Source organism: Oncorhynchus gorbuscha, linkage group LG06 (assembly GCF_021184085.1).
Source record: "Oncorhynchus gorbuscha isolate QuinsamMale2020 ecotype Even-year linkage group LG06, OgorEven_v1.0, whole genome shotgun sequence".
NCBI classification, from domain to species: Eukaryota; Metazoa; Chordata; class Actinopteri; order Salmoniformes; family Salmonidae; genus Oncorhynchus; species Oncorhynchus gorbuscha.
The window spans coordinates 86,630,583-86,650,190 of record NC_060178.1 but is presented as its reverse complement, the minus strand read 5'-3'; the positions used below and the strand labels follow the sequence as shown (position 1 = coordinate 86,650,190).

The 19,608-nt window shown below is 43.9% G+C and overlaps 1 protein-coding gene across 8 annotated transcripts in view; it reads left to right on the top strand.

Annotated features, from left to right (window-relative positions):
• Positions 1-19,608, top strand: part of LOC124038477 (G-protein coupled receptor family C group 5 member C-like) — a 42,748-nt gene that overhangs the window by 11,931 nt on the left and 11,209 nt on the right. For 2 of the 8 annotated variants that reach the window (XM_046354402.1, XM_046354403.1), the window contains exons 3-5: positions 6,385-6,485; positions 6,806-6,876; positions 7,805-7,833. In XM_046354402.1, coding sequence (XP_046210358.1) covers positions 6,385-6,485; positions 6,806-6,876; positions 7,805-7,833 — 201 coding nt within the window. Of the gene's footprint in view, positions 1-6,384; positions 6,486-6,805; positions 6,929-7,804; positions 9,725-10,612; positions 10,757-19,608 lie in introns of those variants that run through there. The other 6 variants (XM_046354406.1, XM_046354405.1, XR_006839359.1 and 3 more) reach the window with 6 other exon arrangements.

Below are 19,608 nucleotides of genomic sequence, written 5' to 3'. Positions count from 1 at the left end.
GCGTGAGTGCTTGCTTAACCTGTCTTTCAATTCCCCAGACTGTTAACCCGACAACACGCCCATAAGGAAGAATCCCCTCGGGATCAGTAGAAGCCACAGAAGAACTAAACAGACGGGATAAGGCATCAGGCTTGGTGTTCTTGCTACCCGGACGGTAAGAAATCACAAACTCGAAACGAGCGAAAAACAACGCCCAACGAGCTTGACGGGCATTAAGTCGTTTGGCAGAACGGATGTACTCAAGGTTCTTATGGTCTGTCCAAACGACAAAAGGAACGGTCGCCCCCTCCAACCACTGTCGCCATTCGCCTAGGGCTAAGCGGATGGCGAGCAGTTCACGGTTACCCACATCATAGTTGCGCTCAGATGGCGACAGGCGATGAGAAAAATAAGCGCAAGGATGAACCTTATCGTCAGACTGGAAGCGCTGGGATAGAATGGCTCCCACGCCTACCTCTGAAGCGTCAACCTCGACAATGAATTGTCTAGTGACGTCAGGAGTAACGAGGATAGGAGCGGACGTAAAACGTTCTTTTAGAAGATCAAAAGCTCCCTGGGCGGAACCGGACCACTTAAAACACGTCTTGACAGAAGTAAGAGCTGTGAGAGGGGCAGCAACTTGACCGAAATTACGAATGAAACGCCGATAGAAATTAGCGAAACCTAAAAAGCGCTGCAACTCGACACGTGACCTTGGAACGGGCCAATCACTGACAGCTTGGACCTTAGCGGAATCCATCTGAATGCCTTCAGCGGAAATAACGGAACCGAGAAAAGTAACGGAGGAGACATGAAAAGAGCACTTCTCAGACTTTACGTAGAGACAATTCTCTAAAAGGCGCTGTAGAACACGTCGAACGTGCTGAACATGAATCTCGAGTGACGGAGAAAAAATCAGGATATCGTCAAGATATACAAAAACAAAGATGTTCAGCATGTCTCTCAGAACATCATTAACTAATGCCTGAAAAACAGCTGGCGCATTGGCGAGACCAAACGGCAGAACCCGGTACTCAAAATGCCCTAACGGAGTGTTAAACGCCGTTTTCCACTCGTCCCCCTCTCTGATGCGCACGAGATGGTAAGCGTTACGAAGGTCCAACTTAGTAAAGCACCTGGCTCCCTGCAGAATCTCGAAGGCTGATGACATAAGGGGAAGCGGATAACGATTCTTAACCGTTATGTCATTCAGCCCTCGATAATCCACGCAGGGGCGCAGAGTACCGTCCTTCTTCTTAACAAAAAGAACCCCGCCCCGGCCGGAGAGGAAGAAGGCACTATGGTACCGGCGTCAAGAGACACAGACAAATAATCCTCGAGAGCCTTACGTTCGGGAGCCGACAGAGAGTATAGTCTACCCCGAGGAGGAGTGGTCCCCGGAAGGAGATCAATACTACAATCATACGACCGGTGAGGAGGAAGGGAGTTGGCTCGGGACCGACTGAAGACCGTGCGCAGATCATGATATTCCTCCGGCACTCCTGTCAAATCGCCAGGTTCCTCCTGAGAAGTAGGGACAGAAGAAACGGGAGGGATGGCAGACATTAAACACTTCACATGACAAGAAACGTTCCAGGATAGGATAGAATTACTAGACCAATTAATAGAAGGATTATGACATACTAGCCAGGGATGACCCAAAACAACAGGTGTAAACGGTGAACGAAAAATCAAAAAAGAAATAGTCTCACTGTGGTTACCAGATACTGTGAGGGTTAAAGGTAGTGTCTCAAATCTGATACTGGGAAGATGACTACCATCTAAGGCGAACATGGGCGTAGGCTTCTCTAACTCTCTGAAAGGAATGTCATGTTTCCGAACCCATGCTTCGTCCATGAAACAACCCTCAGCCCCAGAGTCTATCAAGGCACTACATGTAGCACCCGAACCGGTCCAGCGTAGATGGACCGACAAAGTAGTACAGAATTTTGATGGAGAGACTTGAGTAGTTGCGCTCACCTGTAGCCCTCCGCTTACAAATGAGCTCTGGCTTTTACTGGACATGAATTAACAAAATGTCCAGCAACTCCGCAATAGAGGCACAGGCGGTTGGTGATCCTCCGTTCCCTCTCCTTAGTCGAGATGCGAATCCCTCCCAGCTGCATGGGCTCAGACTCTGAGCCAGAGGAGGGAGATGGTTGCGATGCGGAGCAGGGAAACACCGTTGATGCGAGCTCTCTTCCACGAGCCCGGTGACGAAGATCTACCCGTCGTTCTATGCGGATGGCGAGAGCAATCAAAGAGTCCACATCTGAAGGAACCTCCCGGGAGAGAATCTCATCCTTAACCACTGCGTGGAGTCCCTCCAGAAAACGAGCGAGCAGCGCCGGCTCGTTCCACTCACTAGAGGCAGCAAGAGTGCGAAACTCAATAGAATAATCCGTTATGGACCGTTTACCTTGGCATAAGGAAGCCAGGGCCCTAGAAGCCTCCCTACCAAAAACTGAACGGTCAAAAACCCGAATCATCTCCTCTTTAAAGTTCTGGAACTTGTTAGAGCAATCAGCCCTTGCCTCCCAGATAGCTGTGCCCCATTCTCGAGCCCGGCCAGTAAGGAGTGAAATGACGTAAGCAACCTGAGCTCTCTCTAGAGTATGTGTTGGGTTGGAGAGAGAACACAATCTCACACTGCGTGAGAAAGGAGCGGCACTCAGTGGGCTGCCCGGAGTAGCAAGGTGGGTTATTAACCCTAGGTTCTGGAGGCTCGGCAGGCCAGGAAGTAACAGGTGGCACGAGACGTAGACTCTGGAACTGTCCAGAGAGGTCGGAAACCTGAGCAGCCAGGTTCTCCACGGCATGGCGAGCAGCAGACAATTCCTGCTCGTGTCTGCCGAGCATGGCTCCTTGGATCTCGACGGCAGTGTAACGAGCGTCTGAAGTCGCTGGGTCCATTCCTTGGTCGGTTCCTTCTGTCATGCAGGTGAAAGAGGACCCAAAAGCGACTTGGCGAAAACAGAGTCTTTAATCCAGTAAAGTAAATACAAACAAAAAAACACAACTTTCACTCGAAATGACGAGGACAAACTGGAGACTCGATCTTGAACCGCAGGTGAACAGCAGGTTGCCTCGGGAAGGCACTTGAACCAGACAGACTCAGACACCTGCTCACCACGCAGCATCTGAGGAAAACACGACACGACAGGGCGATACACAAACACAGCACGGTGAATTCTAGACAAGGAACCGACAGGACAGGAACGGAACACAAAGGAAGAAATAGGGACTCTAATCAGGGGAAAGGATCGGGAACAGGTGTGGGAAGACTAAATGATTGATTAGGGGAATAGGAACAGCTGGGAGCAGGAACGGAACGATAGAGAGAAGAGAGAGCGAGAGAGTGAGAGAGGGAGGGGGAGAGAGAGGGATAGAAAGAGGGAAAGAACCTAATAAGACCAGCAGAGGGAAACGAATAGAATGGGAAGCACAGGGACAAGACAAGATAATAAATGACAAAACATGACACATACAGTATTCTACTGGAATCCAGCAGGAGTTAAACTACCCAAGTCATACAGTATTCTACTGGAATCCAGCAGGAGTTAAACTACCCAAGTCATACAGTATTCTACTGGAATCCAGCAGGAGTTAAACTACCCAAGTCATACAGTATTCTACTGCATTTACATTACATTTAAGTCATTTAGCAGACGCTCTTATCCAGAGCGACTTACAAATTGGTGCATTCACCTTATGACATCCAGTGGAACAGTCACTTTACAATAGTGCATCTAAAACTTAAGGGGGGGTGAGAGGGATTACTTATCCTATCCTAGGTATTCCTTAAAGAGGTGGGGTTTCAGGTGTCTCCGGAAGGTGGTGATTGACTCCGCTGTCCTGGCGTCGTGAGGGAGTTTGTTCCACCATTGGGGGGCCAGCAGGAGTTAAACTACCCAATAGTTAGAATTGTTATTCACCTATAGCCTGCGTTCAGATTGAGCACCATGATTATAAATATTGGGTGGAGACTACCTAAGCCAACTCAACTGGAACAAACATTTCAGTAACAGTTACAAAAAAATCTAACTGAATGGATTTGTTTAGAAAAATGTATGTTATGTATCTCCGTGTAGCATAAGATTAATCAATGTGAATACAAAAACATAGCTATTGAAACAAACAATTCTAAAAATCAACCTGCAATAGAGCATGCTGGAAAATATAATATTATATAATAATTATTATTAATTACATTTTTTAACACAATCTTTTTTCTTTCAAGTCCATGTCCCAGGTCATTTGTTGTGTAGGTCCATGTATATTCCTCAATGCTAAATGGAAAGATAAGTGCTATGTAATTCCCTGGTTCATTCTGTGCTTATCTTTTCCATTCATTTGGGAATGAGGGATGTACCTGAACCTACATACTGTAACTGATGGCATTGGACAGAATTAAGGAAATGATGTTTGTTTCAGCATCACTGGAAGAACGTTCAGACCTCAACAAAACATTTGATACGCTGATGTTCATCAAATGCAATCACCATCTTAAATGATTAACCAAGATCTAAAATGACTGTTAAAGTACCATAGGCTATGACAATGATGTAAACATTAATGTAATGCATGATGTAAAGAAATCCTGAAAAATACATGTTAATGATTAATGATACATTTTAATTTTCTCGACATACTCACTAGAATATATTGAGAGAACAGGGATCAATAAAGAAAGCCATCAAAATATGCATATTAATCTCCTTTTAGTTGATCAAAAATCAGAAAAGTATTGCGACCCCACCATGTAAAAAATAAAAATAAAAAAGGTAATGTAATCAATAGTCAGTGTTTATTTTTTGATTTGTGGCTATGACAATTACAGTATAACAACATACAAGGAGCGTAGCGACACGAACAGTTACGTCTTGCAGCTGAGCTATCAAACTCAATCTGTATCTGAGTCCAAATATAAACCTAATGACCGTGACAGCTTTAGTTTCCCACTGAAAACCAAACTTTGTCTCATTGTCAATATTACAGATATACAAGGAGGATAGCGATACTGATGTCTTATAAATTGAGCTTGATAGCTTTGCTGCATCTGAGTCTGAGTATAAACCTGTTTCTCCAGTGACCCCATTCTCAGATAAGGCGACCCCTCGCATGTTGGGGAAACGCTGATTTAGAGTTAGGAGAGTATTTATGAATCTACCTACTTCATGAAAATAACAGATCATCCTGAAAGTTGCCATATTCAGTTCAATCCATGAAATATTGGAAGGGGAGAAAAGTGTACAATAGTCGTTGAACAATAGTCATATAAATCGACCTTAATCCTCACTGATGATGGAACTGTGATAACAACGGTCCAGTCGTCATGAACCGTGCTTCAGGTTTAAACTGTCATATTTTGTCTGCATTACATAATGATTCAAATAGGCTACATGTCCCTTGTAACTTGTAATTCAATATTATTCATTATTGCTAGCGACCCTCAGCAACAACCACATGGACGTGACAGTGATTACAGAGGAAACTAATAAAAATGGTCTAAATCAAACAATGTAATGAGATGTAGGGTAAGGCTACCAACTGAAAGGAACTAACACTAAATTGGCAGTTAAATATGTGTGCTTATTACTTACGGTCGCTACCGATATTGGCGTATAACATTGAACATAATAGGAAATTATAAGAAACAGGAAAAGTCGGGGGATATAATTAAATATTCTAGAGTGCACAAAGGTTAAATTTGGCACAACTGTCATTCTGCTCGGATATGCCTCACATCTCGCGTCTGTTTTTCTACTTGGAACTGAAAAGTTAGCTAGACCTTATTCATGGTTTCCTCGTGCATAAGGATGGTTGAAATATGAGGGAATGAAGTCCAGGTCTAATTATGGTGCATCTGTAGTCACACATCGGCCACTCCTCCATTGATGTGATCTCCACCCTAAACGAATACATGGCTGGCACATGAATTTCTCCATGCTTAAATTGTCAGAATAGGCACAGAGAGAAAATTGCATAAAACGGGAATTAAGTTCCATTGAAGCGCACATAACTTGGGTCTGAATTCCACCCTTATAGCCTAAATCAGTGGTTTATGATCTTGTCATGGTGGTTAAAACCATGACTGGTTGCTTGGGAACACTGAATACCTAGAGCCCTCAAACTCAACTCTGGACTTCAAAGCTAGTTCCACTGAGTTTTTCATTGTTGGCACAATTGATTATCACGTAGAACAAAAAAACAGCAGCCAACAGCCCTTGTAGGTCAAGAGTTGAATACCCCTGACCTAGAGAAGGACAACATTTCAGAGCTGAATATCTGACTAAGTTGGATTGATTGAGATTAGAGGTTGAATATGTATTTATATAAAGAAAGTATTCATTGTCCCAACGTATATTATTCAGATGTTGTCTGTTTTCTTGTTGTACCTTTCAGGTCCGAAGGTTGTGTCCCCATACAGTGGCTACAGTGGCCAGCTCCGCAGTTCTGTCTACCAGCCCACAGAGCTAGCTATCATTAGCAAGGGAATGGGGAATGTGAGTACTGGCCATCAGTTGTTTGTCCATATGCGCTCGCGTGCACACACACACACACACACACACACACACACACACACACACACACACACACACACACACACACACACACACACACACACACACACACACACACACACACACACACACACACACACACACACACACACACATCCTCAGATTGTTGTTTTTTGTTTTTCAATTATCTCTTAAAAGGAAAGAGGACCCATATTAATATCCATTTGTTTAAATATTATTCCCTTCTCTTTTGTCTGGATGCTGATGTGCATGTTGTGGCCCATGTGTATCACTGACTGCAGCAGGAAATGTCCTATGAGTCTCGCATCCCCCGAGCCTCCATCAACAACAGCTCCCCGGCCCACAGTACCCTGTCAGTATCCACCGACAAGGCCGCAGACACACAGACACAACAGGGCCACAGTGTAGGTGGAGATAGACAGCCCATGTCCTCTTGAGTGCGTCCCAAATGGCACAGTATTCATTTTATATTACACTACTTTTGACCAGAGCCCGGTCAAAAGTAGTGCACTAAATATGGAATAGGGTGCGATTTGAGACGAACACCTGCTGTACTCAGACACATTCTCCTCACCTTTCTCTAGCCTCTGTCTGCACACAGCACAAGCAATCCTCTCAACTCTGTCGTATACCTGTATCCATAGCAACTTGTTCTACCTACGGGTTCCTCCTGATGAATTCTCTCTTTGTCTATGTTTCACCTTGACGAGCATGTGTATTTTCTTCCTGCTCTTGTACACGCTTATTGGATGGTGTTTAGTTCTACATTCCTATCGGATGGTTTTTAGTTCTACATTCCTATCGGATGGTTTTTAGTTCTACATTCCCATTGGATGGTTTTTAGTTCTACATTCCCAGGGAATATATTGTTTTTGCCTTTTTCTCTTATTGAGATGTTCCTGTTTTGGACCTGTCTTATCTTTCACTTCATTTGTCCTCTGGGTTTCTTACTTCTTTCTGGTGTTATGGACAGTCCTTTTATCAATTCAATCTTTTTTCACACGCACATTGCATTAGGACTATCATTACACTACGCATATTTATGACATTAGCCTCATGTGCAATTCCACGATAACAGAATTACAGTGAGACTCAAATTTTACACTTCCTTGTTGAAGGTAGACCTTCTGCATGGAGTTGTATGGTTTGTTAAGCTTTTGAAATCAATGGTTTAAGTTTGGCATACATTTTAAAGTGACAAATCTGAGTCCCCGCGTAATTCCGTTACCATGGAATTGCCCCAAAACAGTTTTTAACAATATCATCTCTCTTTTTTTCAGGGTAATGGACTACACAAGAAATCCCAGTGGTGAACACAGACTTTACGTTACACCTCTCTCCTCAAGACATTTTTGTTCATCCATTTTATTCAAATCTGTTGACTATATTTTGCTGTTTTCCATTGGATTCTTAATATGAGCTGGCTCTAAAGCTGCCAGCCTATCAGACTCCAGAGGTGACATTTGGGTGATCGATACAAACAATTTGCCTATCTATAAATGGACAGACCTGCACAGCAAAATCAATGGTGTACATTTAACTCCGAAAGTGTTAAATGTACACTATTTTCAGTGAACATATGAGTCCCACTGAACTGGTGTTAATATAACACTTTTGAAACTGTTAAAAATTGAACTCTGTTGCAGTGTTCCCCATTCAACTCTTAAACTGTTCATAATAATATAATAATAATAAATAATATATGCCATTTAGCAGACGCTTTTATCCAAAGCGACTTACAGTCATGTGTGCATACATTCTACGTATGGGTGGTCCCGGGGATCGAACCCACTACCCTGGCGTTACAAGCGCCATGCTCAACCAACTGAGCTACAGAAGGACCACTTGATTGTGGTATTTGCATAGCTCTACTGTAGAGTATTATGCAATACCTACAGAGTAAAACGTAACATTAGACAAATTTGCGTATTTCCCAGAGTGCCTTTTCTTTTCAAGTGAATTGTAAAGTTACCACCCATGACTGTATTTGTTAACGATAGAGACATGCTTACTGAATTTAATTTAAAAGGCCTGTAGCTTTCACCTACTGAGTATCTAAAACTATGACTCTATGATAGTACATGTATCATGACCTAGTTTCATCCTAACACAGAGGTGTTAAGAAAGTCATGGTTTGCACACCAAATCAGGCCTGCAAATTGCATTATGCTGGCTCTCGAAGTGATGTGTAATTCCTATTGAAAACCAGCCAGATTTGGGATATACTATAGTTAAAATTGTTATTCACTTGCAACCTGCATTCAGAATGATTGTCAGGGTTCTTCTTCTTTTGAAAATTGATAAGACTACCTAAACCATTTCAACTGAAACAACAATTTTAGTAACAGGTGCAATAAATTTAACTAAGTGATTGGGTTAGTTTAGAAAAATGGCTATATAGTAAACATACACACACACACACACACACACACACACACTCACATGGAAGTGCAGCCAACGACAAGATCGGTCAAGCGAGGGGCCAACAGGTGTGACGGTGTCATGGGATTTACCTGCCATCCCTGGGTTCCCAGAGGAGGACTCATTAAGAGTGGGAAAATTCCATATCTGGAACATCTCTATGGTTCCAAGGAATATTGGGAAAGGACTCTTCTGTCACTGGGATACCAACTAATATGAATACACTTAGTTATAGGTTAAGCATTCAAATAGTGTGCACTTGCTTGCTTTAAATGAAGTAAGGGCCAATATTATTAAATCATAATCCAATCTAATTTGATTTGTCACGAGCGCCGAATACAACAGGTGTAGACCTTACAGTGAAATGCTTACTTATGTGCCCATTCCCAACAGTGCAGTTTTAAGAATACCTAAAAACGGTCAATGTTTAGTGCTTAGATTGTGGATATCACTTTCATAAAGTTCACATAGCTATTTCAGTTGTAGCTAAATGGTGTTGAATGAGTTCATGTAAATACCATGCCAATGAATGTCTCCTCACTACATACTGTATGTATGGAAGCACTTGTATGAACTGTTGTATGAATTTGAAATATATTTTTAACATAGCTATTTACAGTACTTACTTTTTTATCAAATCAGATTTGAGCCTACACTTGTAAATGTAATCATGAAATGTAAATCTAATATGAAGTTTGAAAAACATAATTAATTATTTGATTGCACATTCTGTATCAACAACCTTTAATGTCCCAAATAATAAAGAATCACTGGTGAAATACATAGTCCGAAGAGAATCTGTCATAAATTAAACCCTAATTCCGGTAATATCTTATACTGTTAATTACCCTTATACTATTATAAATGCCCATATGTTTTATTTTATTTAAATTTGTCCTTTATCTAGGCAAGTCAGTTAAGGACCAATTATTTTTTTCAATGACGGCCTAGGAACAGTGGGTTAACTGCCTGTTCAGGGGCAGAACGACAGATTTGTACCTTGTCAGCTCGGGGATTTGAACTTGCAACCTTCAGAGACTACATAATATCCTATACACTGAGTGGCCCGTTTATTAGGTACACCACCCTGTTCACAAAAATGGTTCGCCCCTACAGACAGTGAGTCATGTGGCTGTGGCTTGCTATATAAATCAGGCAGACAGGCATTCTGCTACTGTTCAACTGAACGTTCGAATGGGCAAAATGAGTGACCGAAGTGAGTTTGAGCATAGTATCATCGTTCCCATATCTCAGAATTGGCTATCCTCCTGGGCTTTTCACACAGACAGTGTCTAGGGTTTACCGAGAATGGTGCGACAAACAAAAAACATCCATTCAACGGTAGTCCTGTGGGCAAAAACAAATCAAATCCAAATCAAATTGTATTTGTCACATACACATGGTTAGCAGATGTTAATGCGAGCGTAGCAAAATGCTTGTGCTTCTAGTTCCGACAATGCCATAATACCCAACGAGTAATCTAACCTAACAATTCAGCTTATAGGTGAGAGGTCAAAGGAGAAAGGCAAAAATCATGCAAGCTAACAGCTGGCCACAAACAGGCAAATAACGTTGGTCCAACGGTTTGTGTTAAATGCGGAAGGCACATTTCATTTGAATGCATTCAGTTGTACAACTGACTAGGTTTCCCCTTTCCCTCGTCACAGAAGGGCTATTGCAGGAGATGATCACACCGGGTTCCACTCCTATCAGCTAAAAACAAGAAGAAGCCGCTTCAGTGGGCATTTTATCACAAACACTGGACAATTTGAGGAGTGGAAAAATGAATCCCAGTTCCTGTTGCATCACGCTGATTGCAGAGTCAGGATTTGGTGTAAGTAGCATGAGTCCATGGCTCCATCCTGCCTGGTGTCAACGGTACAGGCTGGTGGCGGTGGTTTAACGGTGTGGAGAATGTTTTCCTGGCACACATTAGGTCCCTTGATACAAATTGAGCAATGTTTCCATGCCCTGAATAAGTCATGCTGTTCTGGAGGCAAAGAGGGGTCTGACCTGGTACTAGATGAGTGTATCTAATAAACTGGCCACTCAGTGTATGTTGTATTATAGTTCAATTATAGTTGTCAACATTGCTATTACAATGTCTGGCATGCAAATTCATGTGATGGGGAAATAGCACAGCAAAACTGTAACCCAGTGTTGTCAGGTCACTGGTCTGTTGCCGCTGTGTGAAGAGACTGTAGACATCAATAGAATAAGGAATTAGTAAATTAATAGGATCTCTCTGGAAAAATGCTAGTTCCCCTCGGCAGACGGGTTGCCTCCCACATTAACAATGTTCCAACATACTGTTGCCCTAGGTATGGGATTTCCCAGACTAGATAGATGCCATCTCAAAGGACACAGTTGATTGGTGGCGGAAAAGTACTTAATTCTCTGCTCTCTCGCTCCCTGTTGCATGGGTTATTTCCATAGCCACCTTGATAAGGGCCTCTGTGGAACTCCCCTCAGGGTCTCTATGTGTCACACTGAGTGTTCATTCAAAATGGCACCCTTTATCCTATAGTGCCCATAGGGTTCTGATCAAAAGTAGTTCACCCTGTAGGGAATAGGGTGCCATTTGGGGTGCACAGGATGATAACAGGTTAGTTAAGGCCAGGATTACAAGTTGGATAACAACACAGTTTTTAAGTACTATTTTTATTAGAGTGGTATAAGGAGATAGCTAAAAGAATGTAGAGTGGTGGGTTGCATTCACAGCCAAGAATGTGCTATTGTTTCATGAGTGAGACTTGTGTGTTGACTTTCACACCCCTCATTTGTTTTGCCTATCAGTTGACTAGTCACAGGGTCCCGTGTGGTTCAGTTGGTAGAGCATGGAGGTTGCAATGCAAGGGTTGTGGATTCGATTCCCACGGTGGACCAGTACGGGAAAAAGTACAAAAATGTATATATTCACTACTGTAAGTCACTCTGGATAAGAGTGTGTACTAAACCACAAAGGCCCATTGTGTGTTAGAGAAGATAAGTCAGGTGTTATAGAGTAGCTGGCCACTGCATGGGCAATTTGGTTTTGTTAGGTTGTTGTGGAAAAGGACAAAATAAACTGTTCACATAATCAAAAATGATAGAATAATTATTTGGGCTAAATAGTTTGCTATGCCATTATTTGATAGGTGTCTGATGACACATATACAGTACTTCTAATACTCAGACATTCTGATACACCAGTGGACAGAGAATTGGGAGACACCCAAAAACCGTTCTGCTTATTTTCATAATAGCATGTCATTAGATCATGTGTGTGGTCATAGTAATATTGTATCCAGTTACACTGACTGACATTAGATTGATGGAACGATACCAGTCATCAAAGGGGATGGAAATAATTCATTTATGTTTGTTGTATTATCTATTTTGTGCTTTTGATATGAAAGATACAGTATACAGTATGTATCCATAGTTCTCTCCCTGGTTGTATTATGACAACATAAGAGAGACCTAAAGTAAGACAGTATATCTATCCAGAGTTCTCTCCCTGGTTGAATTTTGACAACATAAGAGAGCCCTAAAGTGGTCCAGAATATCCACTCGTGCCTTGTTATAGAGCTTGTACAAATCAAACATCATACTGTCTTACTATCTGGTCTAGTGAATCACCACCCAAGTTACCATTGCAGTTGCCTGTTGTTTATCTGTTATCCTGGCCAGTGTTAGTTGGAGCGATTCCACTATCTGGGATAGGCTATTCAGGTCTGTATATCTGGGATGGGTTATTCAGGTTTGTTATGATGACAAATGATGGTGCTGGCAACACCCTATACAGGACTATAATCCTAGGGCTGTAATGGATAGGGATAGACTGAGAGGAGGGTATGCTTTGAATGTGTTGTGCATCTGTTGAAGTCTGTCAGTAAGCACATGTGTATGAGCTGCCTACCCTCAAGCCTTGGCCCCATGCCATTGTGGCATAAACTGACTGCTGCCTCCTCAGTCTTGCAACCATGAAAACTAAAGCTAATCAACGCAAACCTTCCATTGTGATAGCACCTATTCTCTCTCTCTTACGCTCTCGCTCTCTCTCCTGTAAGTGGGCGTCAGGGTGGCTGAATGTGATGTATGTCTGATTCCAACTACAGAAGGTTGACCTTGATAACCTCCTAGCGCTAAATAGCTTGGGAAGGGCTCCCCCACACAAGTCTAACTTTATCAAGTGTTGTTGAATGCTGCTGGCTCAGGAGGAAAAGCTATATTTTCTTTGATGGGCAGAGAAGAAGGAGAACCTGATATTTTCTAGGACAATCCTACCTCAACAATGTAGGGTCACAAAACGGTTGTAGGCTTACGAAACCCATTCTGTGATGAAAACAATGTAGGGTTTTGAAACCCATTCTGTGATGTACATACAGAAATGTGGTTATAACAAAGACTTGATATATTATGTAAGGGTGGGTAGATTAAATAGGTAGATGTGGTTCTTTGTGTTAGCGCTCACACATAGGTAAGTTCATATGACTCTGTTACACAATGGGCACATCCCAATTGGCACGCTATTCCCTATATTGTGCACTACGTTCTCTTTCTAACGCCCAGAGGAGTGTGTGTGATGCGGAATGTGTGATGCAGGGATAGATTTATTGGAAAGACCTAACCTTGAGATCAGACCATAGGCTCAGAGGAAGTGAGAGGGAATATTCGGATCAATGTGAAAAACAAACCCTGTCTGTGAACACAAGGTCAAGGGAGCCATAGAGATGCAGTAGAATTCCTTTTAATTCTGTGGTCAGAGCATTAAGAAAAGCATCACTACCCACATCTGGTCTGTGTTCTATGTCCATTGGGGTATACATACAGTAAAGTACACACACTAAAGGGTAAGAAATTATACAGTTGAAGTCGGAAGTTTACATACACCTTAGCCAACTACATTTAAACTCAGTTTTTTAATCCTAGTCGAAATTCCCTATCTTAGGCCAGTTAGGATCAACCACTTTATTTAAAGAATGTGAAATGTCAGAATAATAGTAGAGAGAATTATTTATTTTAGCTTGTATTTCTTTCATCACATTCCCAGTGGGTCAGAAGTTTACATATACTCAATTAGTATTTGGTAGCATTGCCTTAAATTGTTTAACTTAGGTAAAACATTTTGGGTAGCCTTCCACAAGCATTCCACAATAAGTTGGGTGAATTTTGGCCCATTCCTCCTGACAGAGCTGGTGTAACTGAGTCAGGTTTCTAGGCCTCCTTGAGCACACACGCTTTTTCAGTTCTGCCCACACATTTTCTATAGGATTGAGGTCAGGGGTGATGGCCACTCCAATACCTTGACTTTGTTGTTCTTAAGCCATTTTACCACAACTTGGGAAGTATGCTTGGGGTCATTGTCCATTTGGAAGACCCATTTGCCACCACGCTTTAACTTCCTGATTGATGTGTTGAGATGGTGCTTCAATATATCCACATAAGTTTGCTTCCTCATGATGATGCCATCTATTTTGTGAAGTACACCAGTCCCTCCTGCAGCAAAGCACACCCACAACATGATGCTTCCACCACCGTGCTTGTTATGCAGGTGAATGAGGACCCAAAAGCGACTTGGCGAAAACAGAGTCTTTAATCCAGTAAAGTAATTCTACAATCATAAGACATAATTCCACTCGTAATGACGAGAACAGACTGGAGACTCGATCAAGAACTGCAGGTTGCCTCGGGAAGGCACTTGAACGTAGCAGACTCAGACACCTGCTCACCACGCAGCATCTGAGGGAAACACGACACGACAGGGCGATACACAGACACAGCACGGTGAACAATAGACAAGGATCCGACAGGGCAGGAACGGAAAACAAGGGGAGAAATAGGGACTCTAATCAGGGAAAAAGATATGGAACAGGTGTGGGAAGACTAAATGATTGATTAGGGGAATAGGAACAGCTGGGAGCAGGAACGGAACGATAGAGAGAAGAGAGAGAGGAAGGGAGAGAGAAAAAGGGGAACGAACCTAAAAAGACCAGCAGGGGAAAACGAACAGAAGGAAAAGCAAAATGACAAGACAATCTAAGACAAAACATGACAGTACCCCCCCACTCACCGAGCGCCTCCTGGCGCTCTCGAGGAGGAACACTGGCGGCAACGGAGGAAATCATAGATCACAAACAGTCCAGCACGTCCCGAGAAAGAACCCAACTCCTCTCCTCAGGACCGTAACGAAAAACGATAAAAAGGGAAACTAGGGTACTACTCTAAAAAAAAAAATGAGACACGGGTAGAGAACTGAAAGCTTTAGAGCAAACAGGACCAAACAGGCCAGGAGAGTAACAACTAGGGACAGACTGAGACACAGCAAGGGCAGGAACAAGAACAGGAGAGATGCGATGGCAGGGAACAGACTGAGACCCAGCAAGACCAGGAGCAGAAGCAGAAAAAAATTACCAGACTTCTTCTGCGCGCAGTCTGAACACGCAGCCACGAAACGGCGCGTGTCACGCTCCTGAGTAGGCCACCAAAACCGCTGGCGAATAGAAGCAAGCGTACCCCGAACGCCGGGATGGCCAGCTAACTTGGCAGAGTGAGCCCACTGAAGAACAGCCAGACGAGTAGAAACAGGAACGAAAAGAAGGTTACTAGGACAAGCGCGCGGCGACGCAGTGTGCGTGAGTGCTTGCTTAACCTGTCTCTCAATTCCCCAGACAGTCAACCCGACAACACGCCCAACAGGAAGGATCCCTCGGGATCGGTAGAAGCCACAGAAGAACTAAAGAGACGGGATAAAGCATGAGGCTTGGTGTTCTTAGTACCCGGGCAATAAGAAATAACGAACTCGAAACGAGCGAAAAACAACGCCCAACGAGCATGACGCGCATTCAGTCGTTTGGCATAACGGATGTACTCAAGGTTCTTTTGGTCAGTCCAAACGACAAAAGGAACGGTCGCCCCCTCCAACCACTGTCGCCATTTGCCTAGGGCTAAACGGATGGCGAGCAGTTCGCGGTTAGCCACATCATAGTTACGTTCCGACGGTGACAGGCGATGAGAAAAATACGCACAAGGGTGGACCCCATCGTCAGTATCGGAGCGCTGGGACAGAATGGCTCCCACGCCCACCCCCGACGCGTCAACCTCAACAATAAACTGTTTAGTGACGTCAGGTGCAACAAGGATAGAAGCGGATGCAAAACGCTTCTTGAAGAGATCAGAACAACAATCATACGACCGGTGAGGAGGAAGGGAGTTGGTTCTGGACCGACTGAAGACCGTGCGCAGACCATGATATTCCTCCGGCACTCCTGTCAAATCACCAGGTTCCTCCTGAGAAGAGGGGACAGAACAAACAGGAGAAATAGCAGACATTAAACACGTCACATGACAAGAAACGTTCCAGGAAAGGATAGAATTACTAGACCAATCAAAAGAAGGATTATGACACACTAGCCAGGGATGACCCAAAACAACAGGTGTAAAAGGTGAACAAAAAATCAAAAAGAAATGGTCTCACTATGGTTACCAGATACAGTGAGGGTTAAAGGTAGTGTTTCATATAATATACTGGGGAGAGGACTACCATCCAAGGCAAACATGACCGTGGGCTCCCTAACTGTCTGAGAGGAATGTCATGTTCCCGCGCCCAGGCTTCGTCCATAAAACAGCCCTCTGCCCCAGAGTCTATTAATGCACTGCAGGAAGCTGCCGATCCGGTCCAGCGTAGATGGACCGGTAAGGTAGTACATGTACTTGACGGAGAGGACCGTCTAGTAGCGCTTATCAGTCGCCCTCCGCTTACTGATGAGCTCTGGCCTTTAACTGGACATGAAATGACAAAATGACCAGCGGAACCGCAATAGAGACAGAGGCGGTTGGTGATTCTCCGTTCCCTCTCCTTAGTCGAGATGCGAATACCCCCCAGCTGCATGGGCTCAACACCTGAGTCAGTGGGGAAAGACGGTAGTGTCGGAGAGAGGGGAGACACAGTTAACGCAAGCTCTCTTCTATGAGCTCGGTGACGAAGATCTACCCGTCGTTCAATGCGAATAGCGAGTTCAATCAAAGAATCCACGCTGGATGGAACCTCCCGAGAGAGAATCTCATCCTTAACCTTAGCGTGGAGTCCCTCCAGAAAGCGAGCGAGCAACGCCTGCTCGTTCCAGTTACTGGAGGCAGCAAGAGTGCGAAACTCTATAGAGTAATCCGTTATGGATCGATTACCTTGACATAGGGAAGACAGGGACCAGGAAGCTTCTTTCCCAAAAACTGAGCGATCAAAAACCCTTATCATCTCCTCTTTAAAGTTCAGATAATTGTTAGTACACTCAGCGCTTGCCTCCCAGATAGCTGTGCCCCACTGCCGAGCCCGACCAGTAAGGAGTGATATGACGTAGGCAATCCGAGCTCTCTCTCTTGAGTATGTGTTGGGTTGGAGAGAGAACACTATATCACACTGGGTGAGAAAGGAGCGGCACTCAGTGGGCTGCCCAGAATAACATGGTGGGTTATTAACCCTAGGTTCCGGAGGCTCGGAAGAACCGGAAGTAGCTGGTGACACGAGACGAAGACTCTGATACTGTCCTGAGAGGTCGGAGACCTGAGCGGCCAGGGTCTCAACGGCATGCCGAGCAGCAGACAATTCCTGCTCGTGTCTGCCGAGCATCGCTCCCTGGAACTCGAGAGTAGAGTAGAGAGAATCCATAGTCGCTGGGTCCATTCTTGGTCGGATCATTCTGTTATGCAGGTGAATGAGGACCCAAAAGCGACTTGGCGAAAACAGAGTCTTTAATCCAGTAAAGTAATTCTACAATCATAAGACATAATTCCACTCGTAATGACGAGAACAGACTGGAGACTCGATCAAGAACTGCAGGTTGCCTTGGGAAGGCACTTGAACGTAGCAGACTCAGACACCTGCTCACCACGCAGCATCTGAGGGAAACACGACACGACAGGGCGATACACAGACACAGCACGGTGAACAATAGACAAGGATCCGACAGGGCAGGAACGGAAAACAAGGGGAGAAATAGGGACTCTAATCAGGGAAAAAGATATGGAACAGGTGTGGGAAGACTAAATGATTGATTAGGGCAGTGGTTCTTAACCTGGGTTCGATCGAACCCCAGGGGTTCGGTGAGTCAGTCTCAGGGGTTCGGCGGAGGTCAAGACACACATCCGACTCATATGATTCGTGATGACACGCCCCGCTTGGCCATCATTGGCTGCAGGTGATCACGCTACATCGCTTGGCCTATCTGTGCTGCAGGGAATTTGGTGTGCTCAGTAGTCGACTTGTGACTGTTGTGATGGTACGTCTTGTGATTTCTTTCTTAATATTTTAATCCCTTCATACTTATTATGTCGAGCAAAAAAATAATGTGTTCGGACGAATATGTACAATATAAATTCACATGTATAACGGAACGTGATGGGAGTCAGCGTCCTAACTGCATGATTTACAATGCCAAGTTGAGCAATTCTCGTCTAGCACCGGCAAAACTACGAGAACACTTCTGCATGACATGGAAAATACAAGAACACAACGCTCGCTGAATTCAAGGTGAAGAGAGCCAGATTTGATGAAAAGGCTACTCTGCCTGTTCTCGGCTTTGTACCCATCAACAAACCGATCCTCACAGCATCGTACGAAGTTGCTTACCTGATTGCAAAGCAGGGCAAACCACACACCATTGGTGAAACACTCATAAAACCAGCTATGTTGAAGATGGTGAATATCATGCTGGGAAAAGAGGCTGAAGTTAAGTTATCCCAAATTCCTCTTTCAAATGACACCACCAGTGACAGAATAGAGGACATGAGCAAAGACATCTTGGCTCAAGTAGTTGCAGATCTGATTTCAAGCCCGGCAAAATTCTGCCTTCAACTCGACGAGACCACAGACATTTCCAATCTAAGCCAGCTTGCTGTATTCGTGCGCTATGTGAAAGACGACTTGATAAAGGAAGATTTTTTATTTTGTAAGCCTCTTACAACAACAACTAAGGCAGCAGATGTGAAGAAACTTGTGGATGACTTCTTCAAAGACAACAATCTTTCGTGGGATATGGTTTCTGCAGTTTGTTGGGACGGAGCTCCAGTCATGCTGGGAAGAAAGTCTGGTTTTGGTGCGCTAGTGAAAGCCGATGCACCACACATCATTGTTACACATTGTATTCTGCACAGGCATGCGTTGGCAACAAAAACCTTGCCTCCAAAACTGTCAGAAGTATTAAAAATTGTAGTGGAATGCGTGAACTATGTGCGAACTAGTGCTCTGAGGCCCCACATCTTCAGTGAGCTGTGTAAGGAAATGGGCTCTGAAATCGAGGTACTTCTGTACCATTCTAACGTTCGGTGTTTATCCCGGGGACAGGTGCTGAATCGTGTTTTTGCCGTGCATGTGGAATTAGCCCTGTTTTTGCAATAGCACCAACATTGTCTTGCAGATTGCTTCAAGAATTCTGAGTTCATTCTCATTTTAGCGTACATGGCCGATATCTTCGCAGCTCTCAATCATCTCAATCAAAAGATGCAGGGCGGTGGAGTCAACATCATCGAAGCGGAGGGAAACCTGAAGGCTTTTCAAAAAAAGCTACCGTTATGGAAACGACGAACAGAGAACAATAACTTCGCAAACTTTCCCCTGCTGGACGACTGTGTAAGTAAGATCAAAGATGTATCTGGAATCGGAGACATTTCTGTACCCGCTGAACTG